The sequence below is a fragment of the Microtus ochrogaster genome, chromosome 8 (genome assembly GCF_000317375.1).
Source record: "Microtus ochrogaster isolate Prairie Vole_2 chromosome 8, MicOch1.0, whole genome shotgun sequence".
Taxonomy (NCBI): Eukaryota; Metazoa; Chordata; class Mammalia; order Rodentia; family Cricetidae; genus Microtus; species Microtus ochrogaster.
In genome coordinates this window covers 46087015-46102895 of record NC_022015.1, presented here as the reverse complement: position 1 = coordinate 46102895, position 15881 = coordinate 46087015, and the positions used below count along the sequence as shown (strand labels likewise).

Genomic DNA, 15881 nt, shown 5'->3' with positions numbered 1-15881 from the left:
AAAAAATTAACTTTAAGAAGAACAGGGAAAGGGAGCCGTAAGAGAGTGATGGACATTAGGAAAACAGATGAACTATTTTATGCTCATATACAAAACCCTACGCGGCAAGGGAACTGGAGTAGAGTACCACACATCAACATGGATGAACCTAGCAAAGAGAACACTAGCAAAGAAAACCTGATAAAATTTGTATCTAAATGGCAGCGAAATTAGGACATGCATTGCAGGGAGGCACAAGCAAGCTCAGAAATTCGGCTGTCTCAGCGTCAGAGAAGACTAGTTGTGCTGAAAAGAACGGTTACATGGGCTCCCCCATAGAAATGGTGACGTTTCATTCCAAGCTCGTTGGTGGATACATGAAGTCACTATCTATTTTAACTTAAATGTTGTACAGAGAAGCAGTTGGCCATTGATAGGGAATTGTAGGGGAGTAGGTGCCTATGTGGTGTTGGCAAAAGGCTGGAGAACTCAGCTGGTGGGAGAGGAATGTTGTGAACATAGTGTCTAAAGTTTGATGGAGGACTATCATTAGTCTAGAGACTGGATACGTCAGGCCAGTTCTTAGGATTCAGGCTAACCTCACAATTCTTCATTTTCCACACCTGTAAAGCAGATACGTAACCATCTATTCCTTGTAGGCGAAAACTGAAACTCTCTGTATTTAAACTAATTAACTGAGTGTAGTGGTACCTTCCTATGTTCCTGGAACTCAGGAGGCTGAAAGAGGATGACAAAGTCCAGACTAGGCTACACAGCAAGACGTTGTATCAGAAGTAAAAAAAAAAAAAAAATGCAGAAAATAAGGTCACAGACATAAACAGTCCTAGTTACCCATGTTAGCTATCATCTTCATCATTCGTGCAATAAGAACAAAAGTGAAAATAAAGTTATGGAACACTTCACAATTTGCCAACGACAGAAAAAAAAAACCCCTGAAGCCATGATTAATAAAGACTCAGAGAGAGAGAGAGAGATTGGGGTTCAACCTGAAGGTTAGAAAAGCAAAACAACCAGCCACTGGCTCTTACCTCTGCCTCAATCCGAAATGGTGATCCTGCCTCCAGGAATCTCAGAATGAGACTGTGACTGAGAGCTGTCATCTCCCATTTTATAATCCTCTCTAGGGCTGGGATTAAAGGCATGCATCACTAGGATTAGAGGCATGCACCACCCGGTTTCTACGGCAGCTAGTGTGGCTACCAGGATTAAAGGTACATGTAGATACTGGGATTAAAAGTGTGTATTACTATTACCTGGTCTGTAAGGCTCACCAGTGAGGCTGTTTTACCCTCAGATCTTCAAACAAGCTTTATTTATTAAAATACAATTGAAAAGGCACTACAAAAACCCGACAACATTTTGTTTTAAAGAAACATGGACACAAAAGAGTTTACAAATACAGAACATTTAGCCAGTCATTCATAACACCTCTTGCCTATAAACAGCAAATCAAACTCAAACCTCAACAATTTATCATCTTGTTTAAAAGTGTTCCAGAGAAATGATTTAGCACTTAAGAGTATTTACTGCTCTTCCAGAGGACCCGGGTTCCATTCCCAGCATTTATGTTGCACATCTACAAACTATCTATAACTCCAGCTCCAGGGAATCGGACTCCGTCTTCTTGACTCCCCAACCACTTGTGCACACATAGCATACATTCACACAAGCATACAGACATAAAATATGAACTTTTCTTTTTTAAAAAAATCTTTTTTAAAAGTAATGGAAATGGGGGCTGGAGAGACAGCTCAGCCCTTAAGTTCACTTGCTTTTCTTCCAGAGTCCCCGAGTCTGGTTCACAGCACCCACACTGGACAGTTCACTACCACCTGGAACACCAGCTCTGGGGGAATCTGATGCCTTCTTCTGGCCTCTTAGGGCGCTTGCACACAGAGAGCATACAGGCACATACCCATAAATAAATCCTTAAAAGGACTGAAACAAAGTGTTGAATTTATTACCCAGAGTTCACTTTGTTTCTGCCCAAAGTAATTTATTTTAATGCACAATTAAATAACATGGCAATGCCTAGGCATATAACTCTGAACTTAACCACTGCTGAGTGAATTCTAAATTCTCTTTCAATAGTTACAAGGCTGAACACTACCGACTCTACTAAAATCATTAAATGGTCTCCCTGTGATACAGGAGTCACCTTCAAGTACGTTTACAGAACTAACATTGAAAACCAGTATCAGTGGAAAATACTAAGCTAAACTCCAGTTTTGTCTAACCCAAAGTTGAGAGGAAACGAAGGAAGTCTTCTCGTTTGCATACGGAGTTGGGAAATTCCTCTTGTGAATTCTCCCTGTGGAGAAGCATAAGCAGTGGAATGCTTCTAAGAATCTCCTCGAGGCCAAACCCCCGTTCTCAGATGCATCACGCCATTCGCAACTCATTTGTGGTACCCACAGTTACTGCGCCTTCACTGTATCTCTGCCGGAGGGTCGCACAGTCGGTGACGCACCCCCCGGTGGGCGTGACTTACGCTCTGACGCACAGTGAGCGCGCCGACGCACAGCGCGGTGTGCGCGCGCCGCCCGCGGGAGCTCGCCGGTGGCTGAAGCGGCGGCTGTGGCGCGCATAGCGGGCAGAGCGGGCGGAGCGGGCGCTAACCGCCCGGGGCTCGGCGGGAGGAGGCGCGGGTGGTGTCTCCCGGGCCGCGGTGGTGTCATGATCGACTCGGTGAAGCTGCGGCGCGATAGCGCGGCTGACTTCTTCTCGCACTACGAGTACCTGTGCGCGCTGCAGGACTCGGTGCCGCTGCCCGCCGTGCGCTCCTGCCTGCGGGACGGCGTGCTGGACTTCAATGCCGACCGGCTGCGCGTGGTGGACTGGACGCCGCTGCTCAGCACGCTCAGGGTGAACCGCGACTTGCCGCTGGTGGCCATCAAGAGCTCCTTCCAGCCGTGGCTCGGGGAGACAGGTCTGCAGCCGGGAGATGCGAGGGTTCGGAGGGAGTCCGGTACAACGGAGCCTGCAAAGCCGGCTTCACCCATCCACAAAGGAGTTTTTTGCCGCCGCCTCCTTTTCAGGCAGTTGGCTGGGAGAGTAGCTAAAGAAGCGATAATAGGGCTCGAGATTGGCCCTTATCGCAGGGAGGATTACCAACTATGTTCCCAGAGGGGAATATGCAGGATAATTTAATGACTTAACCATTAATGCTTTTGCCCCCCCCCCACGCCCCCGTCTTCTTTGCTTTAGGGTTTTAAATTTACAATCTCTTCATTGTAAGCCTAATATGGAAAAAGAAGAGAGTTAAAAAATGGAAAGAAAAATGTATAACAAAACAAACAAAAAAAAACCCTTCAGGGATGTGTTTTACGATTTTTAGGAAATTTTGTATGAGTGTGGCTGCCTTCGTGCATGTATGTGCCTGCGGAGTCCGGAAAAGGCGTTGGAATCCTGGAAGTAGAATTACACAGATTGTGAGCCTCCGTATGGGTGCTGGGAATCGAACTTGTATCCTTTGCAAGAACAGCAGTTAGTCTAAAGCTGAGCCATCTATCCAGCCCAAGGGACTGTTATTTAGTCTTTCTGGTGCTTCTGTGGTCATTCATGAACACTTGCCCAGAAGCCAAAAAGTTTTATCATTCTTTATATATGGGTCTGTACTAATTTTTTTCTTAAAGTATTTGTGAATCTTAGTTTCGCCACATATGCACACAGAAAAAGCAGAAGAGGTGTTGGGTGTCCTCTGGTCACTTTCCACCCATTATTTTGAGTGTCTCTCTTGGACTTGGCTTGGCTGGAAACCAGCAAACCCTAACCGTCCACTTTTCTCCACCCCCTGTCAAACTGGAGTTACAAGCCCTGCCCTGAGGCCTAGCTTCCATGGGTACTGGGATCTCAAACTCCAGACCCCCAGATTGTACAGCAAATGCCCTTCACTGTTGGGCCTGCCTCACAGCAGCTTTTCACGTACCCTTTTATTTTTAACAGTTTTTCACATACTCTTTTATTTTTAGATTTGCAAATAATTTTGTGTATGTATATGCATGTGGCATGTGTGTGCTTACGTGTATATGTTTTGTATCTAGACACATGTTCTCATGTGCATGGAGGTTAGAAATTGACATTGGATATCTTTCTCTATTGCTTTCCAATTTATATACTGAGACAGGGTTGTTTTTGTTTTCTGAACTCAGGGGACTTGCTGCTTCCATTGTCTGGCTAGCTAGTTTGCCCCTGGGATCATCTCTTGTCGCTTCCCAGGAATTACTGGCTTTCCCCTTGCAGGTGGTGCAGATTTGGGTCCTCACACATTTTCCTTGCTTGCGCTTCTATCCATTTGGTCATCTCAGCCCCATTTTTTTTTTTTTAAAGAATAGTATCATGTAAGGTGTTAGTGGTAACATAGAGTTTGAATTTCATATTTTAAGCTCTTAATACTCATCTGAAAAGCAGTGAAACGAGCCTGTCGAGAATTCTTAGGACTAAAGTGCATTGCCCATGTCAGGTGTCTGCGGGTTACCCACTGAAAGGGGAGGTGTGGAGAAGCCTGGCCCTTTTCCAGGTCTGAGATAACACCGTTTGTGATCCTTCTTCAAGGACAGCATTGTTCTTCTGAGGAATCCTTTGATTACCGTTGTAATAACCCAAATTAAAGGAAAGATGAGTGGTGTCGTAGAATTGAGGCAGGCATACCTAATCCTGCCCAGCATTCTATGCTGGATATAAGGAGACTGGACTGTTTCTCTTCAGACATCCTTTGCAGCTCTTCCAGTCTTGTGTGCAGTGGGTCTAGGCTGTAGATTTTAACCTCTTAGACGCCACTTGTTTATCTCTCAGTTGTGTCAGTCTGTGCTGTTGAAGAAGCTCCTGACTGGCTTTGCTGCTCCCGGACTCAGTGGTTTCCCTCTGTGCAGCCGAGCTCACACAGATCCAGTACCTACTGGCTGCAGTGTGTCCTTTACAAAGGCACTGGAATATGAGCTGCACTCTAGCCAAAACCTGCTAGGAGGGGTCTTTTTTCTAATGTGTGGGGTTCAGGTGCCTCTCCCTGGTTCCCTTTGTGTAATTGGCCCAACAGTGGGGCATGTTTTTCTAACCATTCTCTAAGCCAGTGGCAGCCTTGGTCCTCACTAGTGCTGTAAAAGCCAACTTGCCTGAGGCTGTAAATTTCCCTCATTTTTCTATCCTGAAGGGTCTAGCCCTCACACCTGCAGTATTTATACTGTCCAGCAGGTGTCAGGCTTGGGTCCCTTTGCACAGTTCTCTCCCATTCCCTCTTTATTCTATATACAAATTGAGGGTTTTTTGTTTGTTTTTTAAGACATCCCTTAGGTGCAAATTCTTTGCCTCCATGAGAAACCATACCATGCACCGTTTATGTTTCTGTATCTCATGTGGTTTTGAATTTCTTCTTTAAGGGCATGGTTCATTTCTGTACCTTAGCCCTGAAGAGTTTAATACTAAAATTGTGTGGCTGACATCACTGATCTTACAATGAATTTGTCTTAGGTTCTGATACACACAGAGCTTGCAGAAATCGGGTTCCTGCGATAAGATCCAAGGATGTGAGCTTCCAGTTGTGTAAGGCTCTGAAAGGCTGCTTAAGCACATCCAGTGTGCTCCGAAATCTGGAGCTGAATGGGCTGACTCTGAGAGAGAGAGATCTGGTTAGTCTAACAAAGGTAAGCCATGTTCATGTGACCTTCAGACATTTGATCGCTGATTTTGGTGGGGAAATACTCAATTCATATTTTACTTTTTTCTTCTATTAAGGGATTGAGTAAATCGACATCCTTGGTGCACCTGTCTCTTGCCAATTGTCCAATTGGAGATGGAGGTTTAGAAAGTGAGTCATGCCATTTAACTGTAGTTGTCATGTTTGCTGTGTGCTGTGATGATCTCTGTCTACCTTTTGAGCTCCTTCATCCTGAGCTGCCTCCTATGCCTGCTCAGATGCTGATCTGTTCTCACTTCTGTCGGGAAAGCTTATCATGCCCAAGACTGTCTGAACTTTATTTAAGGTTGTAAAATGCCATAAAACAGGCAGTTTTGTCGTCTTTAGTATTCTGTTGTTTGTGTTTGCTCGTGGTTTATGATTTTCCTTTAAGAAATATTTGTGGGAGCTGAGCAAGATAGTGCCTACCTTTAATCCTAGCACTTGGGAGGTAGAGGTAAGCAGATCTCTGCCAGCCAGGTCTATAGGGCGAGTCCAGGACAGCCTGGGCTACACAGAAAAACCCTGTCTCAAAAAATCAAAAACTGTTGTGAGGAGGGCAATAGTGGGGTAAAGAGAATTGAAAGTCATAACCATCTCCAAGTAAAACAGCTGTAATGCAATTGCTTTTTGTTTTAGTTTTTTTGTTTTTTAAGATTTATTTATTTGTTTACAATATTCTGTCTCTGTGTGCCTGTATGCCATAAGAGGGCACCAGGTCTCAGTTTAGATGGTTGTGAGTCACCATGTGGTTGTTAGGAACTGAACTCAGGAATCCTAGAATAGCCAGTGCTCTTAACCACTGAGCCATCTCTCCAGCCCCAGTTTATTTATTTATTTATTTTTAACACAAGGTCTCAATATGTAGCTGGCCTGGAACTCACTATATAGACCAGGCTGACCTCAAACTCAGAGAGATCCACCTGCCTCTGCTTTCCAAGTACTGGAATTAAAGGCGTGCGCCACTGTGCTCAGCTTTATAATACGATTGTAGTATTTGTATATCAATAGTCTTCAGTTTTGGCAAGTTAGTAGAATTAAGCCTTTGCTGTAATATAGATCAGTGTTTTGTTATTGATAAATTGCAGCCAGTCTGTTAGTCTCTGGGAGAGTTGTAAAGTGATTTTAGGAACACGTGTTTAAAGTAGCATAGACTGAAGACCGTGAGTAAACCAAGATTGACCAAGTTGATAGGATCTTGGTCTTACTTGTGTGTCATTTTTTTTCCTTTAGTTATTTGTCAAGGCATAAAGAATTCTGTCACTCTCAAGACCGTCAACTTCACAGGATGTAATCTGACATGGCAAGGAGCCGATCATATGGCCAAGATCTTAAAGGTGACTGTACATTCAGCCTTGAATGGCTGATGTGATTGAAGCACATTAATACCTTGGTATGGGGTTGCAGTGATTTTTTTTTTTTTTTTATCCACACAGAGATTGTAGTTTTAGTTTCATTGCATGATATGTAAATGTTGTTTAGCTTGGCATTCTGACACTTGAAGATACTCATTTAGTCTTAAAAATAAGACTTTAAAGTATAATACTGTGGGATAATGTTCTTATACATGTAAAGATCTGTCACTCATATTGGTTTAATAAAACACTGATTGGCCAGTAGTCAGGCAGGAAGTTTAGGCAGGACAACCAGACTAGGAGAATTCTGGGAATAGGAAAGGAGAGATGCAATTGTCATTCAGAAGCAGAGGAAGCAAGATGAGAATGCCTTATTGAGGAAAAAGTACCAAGCCACATGGCTAAACATAGATAAAAAGTATGGGTTAATCTCAGTTGTAAGATGTTGGCAGAGGCTGCTCGTTTGTTCCCAGCCGCTCAGACCCAAAATAATCACACAGAAACTATTAATTAAAACACTCCTTGGCCTATTATTTTAGGCTTCTTATTAACTAAAATTAATTTTCTTAATCTTAAATTAACCCATTCCTGTTATTTTATATTTTACCACAAGGCTTGTGGTTTACCAGTAAGGTTCTGGGGTGTCTGTCTCCTTCGGCAGCTACATGGTGTCTCTCTGACTCTGCCTTCTTTTCTCCTTCATTTCTGCTAGGAATTCCCCCCTTGCCATTCTCTACCCTGCCATAGACCCAAAGCAGAGTCTTTATTAACCAATAGTAATAAAACATATTCACAACATGCAGAGGGGAATCCCATATTAGTAAGAGATAGTTAGTAATAAGCCTGAGCACTAGGCCAAACAGTTTATAATTAACAAAAGCCTCTGTGTGTTTATTTGGCACGGAATGACTGTGGGACTGGGCAGGACAGAGACTTCCATCTAAAAGGGCACCCAACGTGGGGTGTTTTTTTTTTTTTTTTATTTTAGACAAAAACAAGGGGGGGCTATAGATACAATAGGATAAAAGGGTAGATTATTGAATATACTTTTAAAAAGCAACTACTAGTTTTAAATATTTTTGCATTAGATTGGACTTTATACATACAAATTTTGTATATTGATACAAATTGAGATTTTTATTAGAACATACTGTACATACATTTCTAATCTTGTTCAAGGTATTGTACCTGTATAGCTCATTTTAACAGTGTAATGCAAATTTCTAGTCTTTGAAAGTTATTATTATCAACTGTTTAGAATAATATGGAAATGCAGGTTAGTAATTAGTCACCTATTACAATTGAACTTGTAGCTACAGTAGGTATGTTTTCAAGGTCAAGCAGAGATATTTTACATAGACAGGTCATCTTCAAACACTTCAGAGATCTACAGAATATGGCATTTAAGATGTTTTATTACATAGTTTGGTAGCAAGGATAAAGACTAGAACTAAGGACTATGGAATGAATCTAGCCCGTCACATAGTTTTTGCAAGTAAGGATGCTAAGGAACACAGCCCTGTCTAGTTGTCTGCATGGTAGTTGGCTACTTCTGCCTTAGATCAGGAGAGTTGAGTAGTTGGTTTGAGACCCATGGAGCTGGGAATGTTTACTTTTAGACCTTTACAAAGTAAATGCTTTGACCCCTGTGATAAATAGTGGTCAAGAGCGTGTATTCTGTTTTCTGGTGTGGTGATTGAATTTTGTAAGGTTTTTGTTGTTGTTTTGGTTTTGGGGGGAATGCTATTTGTTTTTATGCGGGGCATTGAACTGAGATCTCACACTTCAGGCAAGTGCTCTATCACTAAAGTACATCCCAGCATTTTTTGACTTTATTTTGAGACTGGCTCTCATTAAGTTGCCTAGACTGGTCTTGAACTCACTCTTTAGGCCTCACTGGACCTGTGATGTACCTGCCTCAACCTACTGAGTAGCTCAGATTTTAGCCCTACCTAACCACTAGCCTAACTGTGTGGAGGCTGAAAGCAAGATGGCCTAAAGGAAAGCCCTGACTCATTTAGTATCGTGTGAACATGGATGAGTTGCTTCACCTCTGTAAAGTCACAGTTCACTCTGACGGTCTCGTGTGCTCAGTAGTGTCTGCTGTGGCTCCGTGCTTTATGTGGTTATTCTTAATAGGAAAATGACATTAACATGACTCCTTTTAGTGTCATGTCACAGATGCTTTGCTCTTTTGATGTTCAAGCAGGGAGGTGTTTTTCCTTTTAACATCAATGGCCCATATTGGCAAAATTCACCTGGTGAATATAGAGAATTAGCTATAGTCTTAACGGCTACAACTGTGACTAAAAATCAAACTGTTTTTTCCTAATGCCTGTCAGCCTCTCCTTGCTTATTCTAGGACTCTAAAGATAGTGTGTGTGCCCTAAGAAGTACCCAAGAGCCATTGAGTTAAAAGACGATGTCGCAGCCTCCGAATGTATCTTTTGTCTTCTCAACCTTGTACCTGTTGACCTGGCTGTTCAGCAGTAGAGCACTTTGCCGGGCGTGTCGAAGCCTTGAATCTAATCCCCATCACTATACATGTGCACACATAGGTCCTGTTGTTTCTGTGTACATAAAACATACGTAAGATATTTTTATAGTTTTATGTAGCCTCTTAATAACCATGAGACACATTAAGTGCTTAAATTGTATTGGAAGCCCCAAGAGGACAGAATAGAGTTTAGAAGGATAGCAGTGTTAAACTAGTTCTTTAATGTGGCAGAAAAGGAAAATAAAATTTTTGAGAGTGTGGTAAATTGTCAGTTTACATAACTGTTGAGTAACAGTCACCCATTGGCTATTCTCACAACTGGAACTCTGTGCTGGGACCGTCTAAGGGCAGACTGCCAGCATATTTGTACTTAGGGGTATGGTGCATGTAATCAGCCGTGGCTAGTTTCCCTTTAGGGTTCCTATTTCCTTCCAGCACCTGACTCCCTACTGTTATCTTTGAAGTACCAGACCATGAGAAGGCATGAAGAAACCTGGGCTGAGAGTCTTCGCTACAGGAGACCCGATTTTGATGGCATGGCTGGGTTACGGCGCATCACGCTGAACTGCAACACACTAGTTGGTGACCAGGGTGCAAGTGCTTTTGCAGACTCTCTTAGTGAGGATTTGTGGCTTAGAGGTAAGTTAGATGCACTTCAGAAATTGAAAATCCTCTAGTAGCTTTTATTGTACTTTTAATCTAAAGCCACATATATTCTCCACAGAAAACAGTGTTTCCCTGTAATCAAAATATCTAGAAGTAACTGCTGTTCATTTAGGCATATTTTCAGCCTTTAAAAAAAATAGACGTGCCTGTCCACCTAGAGATTATAGTAATAGTTATAGCAAACTTGCTGTTTTCTAACCCTACTGTCTTTGTTTACAGGTGTGTGTGTGAGTGTGTGTGATCTAGTATATAATAGATGATATATATATCTATGTGGAGTGTCTGTTTTAGACAAAGTCTCACTAGGTAACCCTGGCTAACTTGGAGCTTGCTGTGTATATCAAACTGCCCTCAAATTCCCAGGTATCTACCTGTCTCTGCCTCCTGAGTTCTGGCTGCTATTTTAAAATAAACACACACACACACACACACACAAAAAAAAAACCCCACACAACTAAAACAAACCATGTATTATTTACTTAGGATGTGGTTCCAAGTACACGTCAAGCCACAGTGCACATGTGGAGGTCAGAGGACAACTTGCCAAAGCCAGTTCTCTTTTTCCACCTTGTGGGTTCCAAGGATGAGACCTGAGGGGTCCACTTGACAGCAGGTGCTTTACTTGCTGAGCCATCCTGGCTGCCCCAGGTTTCATTGCTGTGGTTCATTTGATGTTCTAGTGAAATGTACTGGTTATTAATTGTTTGGTTAGTTGGTTCTATCTTCGGTGTCGAGGGTGTTCGTTTGGGCTATTATGGGGCACTATGAACTGGTGTTTTAAACTGCAGAGTTTATTTCTGCTAGTTCTGGGGCCTGGAAAGTTCTGGGTCAGGCACCAGCAGACCAGTTTTAGAGTCAGCTCTCTTCTGCTTGTGCAAGGCTGCCTTTCTTCCTTTTTCTTAGTTTACTCTGCTTTTTGTTGCTGTGATAAAAGACTCACTATCTTAGTCACTGTTGCCATGAAGAGACACCATGACCAAGGCCACTCTTATAAAAGAAACATTTAGTTGGGGGGTTGCTTATGGGTTCAGAGACTTAGTGCATTGTCAGCATTGGGAGTGGGGGGAGCATGGCAGATGTGATGCTGAAGAAGCAGTCGAGAGTTCTCCATCCTGATCTGCAGGCAGCAGGGGGAGAGAGAGACACTGGGCCTGGCGTGGGCTTTTAAATCCTCACAGTCCACCCCTAGTGACACGCTTCACCCAACAAGGCTACACCTCCTAATTCTTCTGAACAATTCCACTCCCTGATGATTAAGCATTCAGATATATGAGCCTATGGGGGCTATTCTTATTTAAACCACTACACTTACCAAAACAACTTGGGAAGGAAAGGTGTTTTTCCACCTTATAGCTTACCTCCTTTGTAGAGGGAAGTCAAGGCAGGAACTCTTTCTTTTTATTTATTGTATGTGGTGCTTTGTGTACCACAGCCATACCTACTGCCCACAGAGGCCAGAAAAGAGCACTGGATCTCCAGGGGCTGGAGTTGCAGACAGTTGTGAACTGCTTGTGGGTCTTGGCAATGGAACCTTGGTCCTCCGGAAGAGCAGCAATACCCTTTTTTTCTTTTTTCTCTTTTTCTTTGTTTTTTGAGATAAGGCTTTTCTGTGTAACAGCCCTAGCTGTCATGGAACTAGCTCTGTATAGCAGGCTGGCCTCAAATGGCCTCGAACTCACAGAGATCTGTCTGCCTCTGCTGGGATTAAAAGTGTGCCACCACCATCCAGTGAGCAACAATACTCCTAACCATCTCTCCAGCCCCTCTCTTTTTAAAAGTGTGGTTTTCTGAGATTCCTTTGGAATTCAGGATTATGAGTCCAGGAATTAAGTGCAGTGTTACACTGCCATCCTTGCTAATCATGAGAATTCTCACTGGGTGATGTTTTCTCTCCTGTTGTAGGGAGAGGTTTTTTGGTTCGTTTTGTTTTGTTTTTACGTAGGAGTGGGGTAACATCACTGTAGCACATCATAGAAGAGTTTTTTTAATGATATGTTTTCATATGCTTTTCTGATTTTCTTTCTTTTTTTTTAATGCCCAAGATTTAGAATCTGCTGTGAGTAGTCTTGTTCAGGAATGTCCTAAGCATGAATGAGAACCGTGTGTGTGTTAGACTTTGTGCAGTCGGCAAGTGACCCGTTGTCTCTCATCCAAAGCTCTTGACCTGCAACAGTGCGGCCTCACCAGTGAAGGAGCCAAGGCTCTGCTGGAAGCCCTAGAAACCAACAGAACCCTGGTTGTTCTGGATATAAGAAAAAACCCACTTATCGGTAGGTCATCTCTTTAAAATTAGCAAATGCCCTAACAAAATGAATTTGCATATTGAAAGTTTTTTAAACTTAACATATTTATTTTCTAGTTTTGCAATTTTGTGCTTTAGATAATGCATTGTTTTAAATGAGTTGTATTTCACAATTGCTTTGGTGGCTACTTATTCTAAGTGAGCCTAGATAATAAAACTGACCCTGTCAAGAGCACTCTCCTCACACCCCCTGAAGCTCTCAATTCTGGGGAAGAACATTTCATTTGTTTGCTAATTTGTAAAGAAACTTTGATTTTTGTATGTGTCTCAACACTGGTTCAGATACTAAGCATATTACAGTGTACCAGCTAGACAAAGTCTTGCTCTCCATCCGTAAGGGAGTTCAAATGTAAATGTGTAAGTAGATAAGGAATTTTGAATACTAGGAAGTGCAAAGAGAGTTTAAGAAGACAGATGGAGAACTGATGCTTTGCTTAAGTGGCTGGCTGGGTGAGGAGAAGAACCTGATGTGGATGCTCTGAGGGAGGTTTGTTGCAGAACAAGGATTCAGTCAGTGTATAGGTACAAGACGGCGGGATGTGTAGTGATATTTTGTTTGTGTTTTAACAGATAAATAAAGCTGGCCTAAAGATCGGAGTGCAGAGCTAAGCCACTAGGTAGCCATAGAGGCTACGCAGTGGTGACACAAACCTTTAATTCCAGGACTTGGAAGACAGAGGCAGAGGGATCTCTGTTAGTTCAAGGCCACCCTGGGCTGCACAGAAGTTGATTCAGTCTAAAAGAGAAACAGAGCTCACACAGAGGTGATCCCAGAACTTGAGATCTCACACGTTTAATCCTAGCACTAGGGAGGTGGAGACAGGAGCGATATGTCTGGGCAGAGGGAAGAATATAAGGTGGGAGGAGACGGGCTCAGTGCAGTCTGAGGCAGCAGTCTGAGCAACAGTCAGTGTTATGATTCTGCGTGAAAGGTACCTTGGCGGCAGGTGGGAGACAAATACGCTATACAGACAGAACTTAGGTGAGGAGTTTATTGAAAGAAGGGGAAGGGAAGAGACTGGCCGTTGGCGGCAGGCACGGTGAAAGAGAAGAGAGAGAGAGACAGAGGGATGCACAGAGAGAGGGAGAGAGGAGGAAGAGTGAAGTATGAGAAGTTTCCCTGTTTAAAGAGGCAGGGTATTACTGCCCCCCTTTACACAGGCATGCAGGGCATGATGCACTCTGTCAGGTCTTCAAGGGGAGAGGCCTTGTTCCTCTAGATGTTAATAGTCAATCTAAGGCTGCAGTCTAAGCAGGCAGTCTGAGGACAGGATGGCCCCTTCGGTCTGAGCATTGGTAGAAGTAAGAACTCTATTACTTCAGATTTTACACCCTGATAACTGACTCTGAGTTTTTATTATTTTATTTTATTTTTAAAGATTTTATTTATTATGTATACAATACAGTGTGCTGCCTCCATGAATGACTGCCGGCCAGAAGAGGGCACCAGATCTCATTGTAGATGGTTGTGAGCCACCACGTGGTTGCTGGAAATTGAACTCAGGACCTCTGGAAGAACAGTCAGCGTCCTTAACCTCTGAGCCATCTCTCCAGCCCTCTGAGTTTTTATTATTAAGAACAATTAGAATTCGTGTTACATGGATGGATGGATGATTTGAGGAAAATTGATCTGTAAATTTTTTTATTTTATTTTATGTATTAAAAGTATTAGAATAAGCAAGGCCGTGGCTTTAGTAAGAGCACTACTGAAATTGCCAATGACCAAAGTTTGGTTCCCAGCTCCCATGTCAAGCTGCTCATAACACCTGTAGCTCCAGTTCCAAGAGATCCAATGCCTTCTTCTGGCCTCCATGGCCACCTGCATACACAAACAAGCAGACAGACAAACATATGAATAATTAGTAAATGAACCTTTAAGAAAGAAAAAGAAGGAAACCTGAGGGAGAACCTGATGTGTCGTGTGCTCAGATGGCTCAGGGACTTATACTTTAGGTCTTCGGTGCGAAGGTAAGGGCATGGCTGTTCTAAGTGAGCTGACTGCCCTACGAGGAGTAGAGATAGAGAAGGGCATACTCTGAGTAGTATTTCAGCCTTGGTGTGGAGGATAGTAGTGGGGCCAGGGAGAAGGAAGGGGAGTGGACAGGAGCCTAGCAGAGAAATCCAAGACAGGGATTGTGGTTGGCTCATGGTGGCAGAAAGTTGAAACAAGGAGCGAGAAGATTTGCAGATAGATTAGGTGTTGGCTATGAAGGAAATAGCTATTTTCAGATGTCCTTGACAAGGTGGTGCCGCCTTTTACTGAGAAAGGGAAGCTGGAGAGGAGCGTCTTTGAGGACATTTATGACTTCGGTTTGACTGTATTAGTTGTCTTTAGAACAACCCTTGGTTTTCTGTGCAGAGGTTTCCAAAGCCACTTCAGACATTAAGTGCTGGTGGATGTAGGCGAAGTGTTACAGTGAACTAAGTTAGTGAGGGACAGGAATGCTCAGAAGCAGAGGTGAGTGTGTGCTTTAGATTTATGGGAAAGCAGTGGCTAGTGGGCTTCTTTTCTCATGGGTGCACTCAGTCACTGGAAAACACCTGACCCTCTCCTTTTCTTTTACTTTAGATCACTCTATGATGAAAGCGGTGATCAGAAAGGTCCTCCAGAACGGAAGGAGTGCCAAGTCAGAGGTATAACTCGTTTCAGTCCTTTGAAAAGAATTTCTCTGTAATTCCAAGTTTCTTCTGTTTTTAGTAAAGTGTCATGGTCCTTTTCTGCTATCTGAAGTAAAATCAAGTGGCTTTGGAACATTGGTGGCATAGTGGTGAGCACAGCTGCCTCCAGATCGGGTGGCTTTTCTGTTTTGTTAAATATTGTATCATTAATTTGGAATCTGAGAACTGAAATTACAAAACTTTATTAGTGTAGAATATCTTCCTCATGTCCAATTAAAGTGGAGTCCTCTTGTGACCTATGGCTGATGTCTCCTGGTTCTCTCTTCCAGTACCAGTGGATAACATCCCCCTCAGTGAAGGAGCCGCCCAGAACTACTAAGCAGAAAAGGAGAACGATTGTCCTAGGAAGCAGTCGGAAAGGAAAAGCTACCATTAGAATTGGTATGTGTTTGTCCTGGCTTTTTAGCGTCACGAAAACTTAGACCTCGCGTATGGTTAGGGCACTAATGTTAAAGTCTCATCTCTTGTGTAGTAACCGGTATTGACTGCAGCATATTCTGAGGGGATTACAGGTAAACATCACCATCCCAGCTAGGAAAACATTTTTGTCTTAGGGTTTCCATTGTGTGACAAGACACCATGACCAATAGTAGCGTAGGCAGGAAAGGGTTTATTTTAGTTCATACTACAACATCATAGTCCATCATCCAGGGAAGTCAGGGCAGCAACTCAAGACAGGAACTTGGAGGCAGGAGCTGGTGGCACAGGCCA

General features: G+C 43.0%; 1 protein-coding gene across 2 annotated transcripts in view; it reads left to right on the top strand.

Moving 5' to 3' along the window:
- The first annotated feature begins 2647 nt into the window (after nt 1-2647).
- The window catches only part of Cep78 (centrosomal protein 78), a 33654-nt gene continuing 20420 nt past the window's right edge, over nt 2648-15881 (top strand). For both annotated transcript variants that reach the window (XM_013348024.2, XM_026781610.1), the window contains exons 1-8: nt 2648-2929; nt 5467-5639; nt 5731-5803; nt 6905-7008; nt 9988-10162; nt 12346-12459; nt 15061-15125; nt 15440-15551. In XM_013348024.2, coding sequence (XP_013203478.1) covers nt 2677-2929; nt 5467-5639; nt 5731-5803; nt 6905-7008; nt 9988-10162; nt 12346-12459; nt 15061-15125; nt 15440-15551 — 1069 coding nt within the window. In that variant the 5' untranslated portion in view covers nt 2648-2676. The remainder of the gene's footprint in view (nt 2930-5466; nt 5640-5730; nt 5804-6904; nt 7009-9987; nt 10163-12345; nt 12460-15060; nt 15126-15439; nt 15552-15881) is intronic.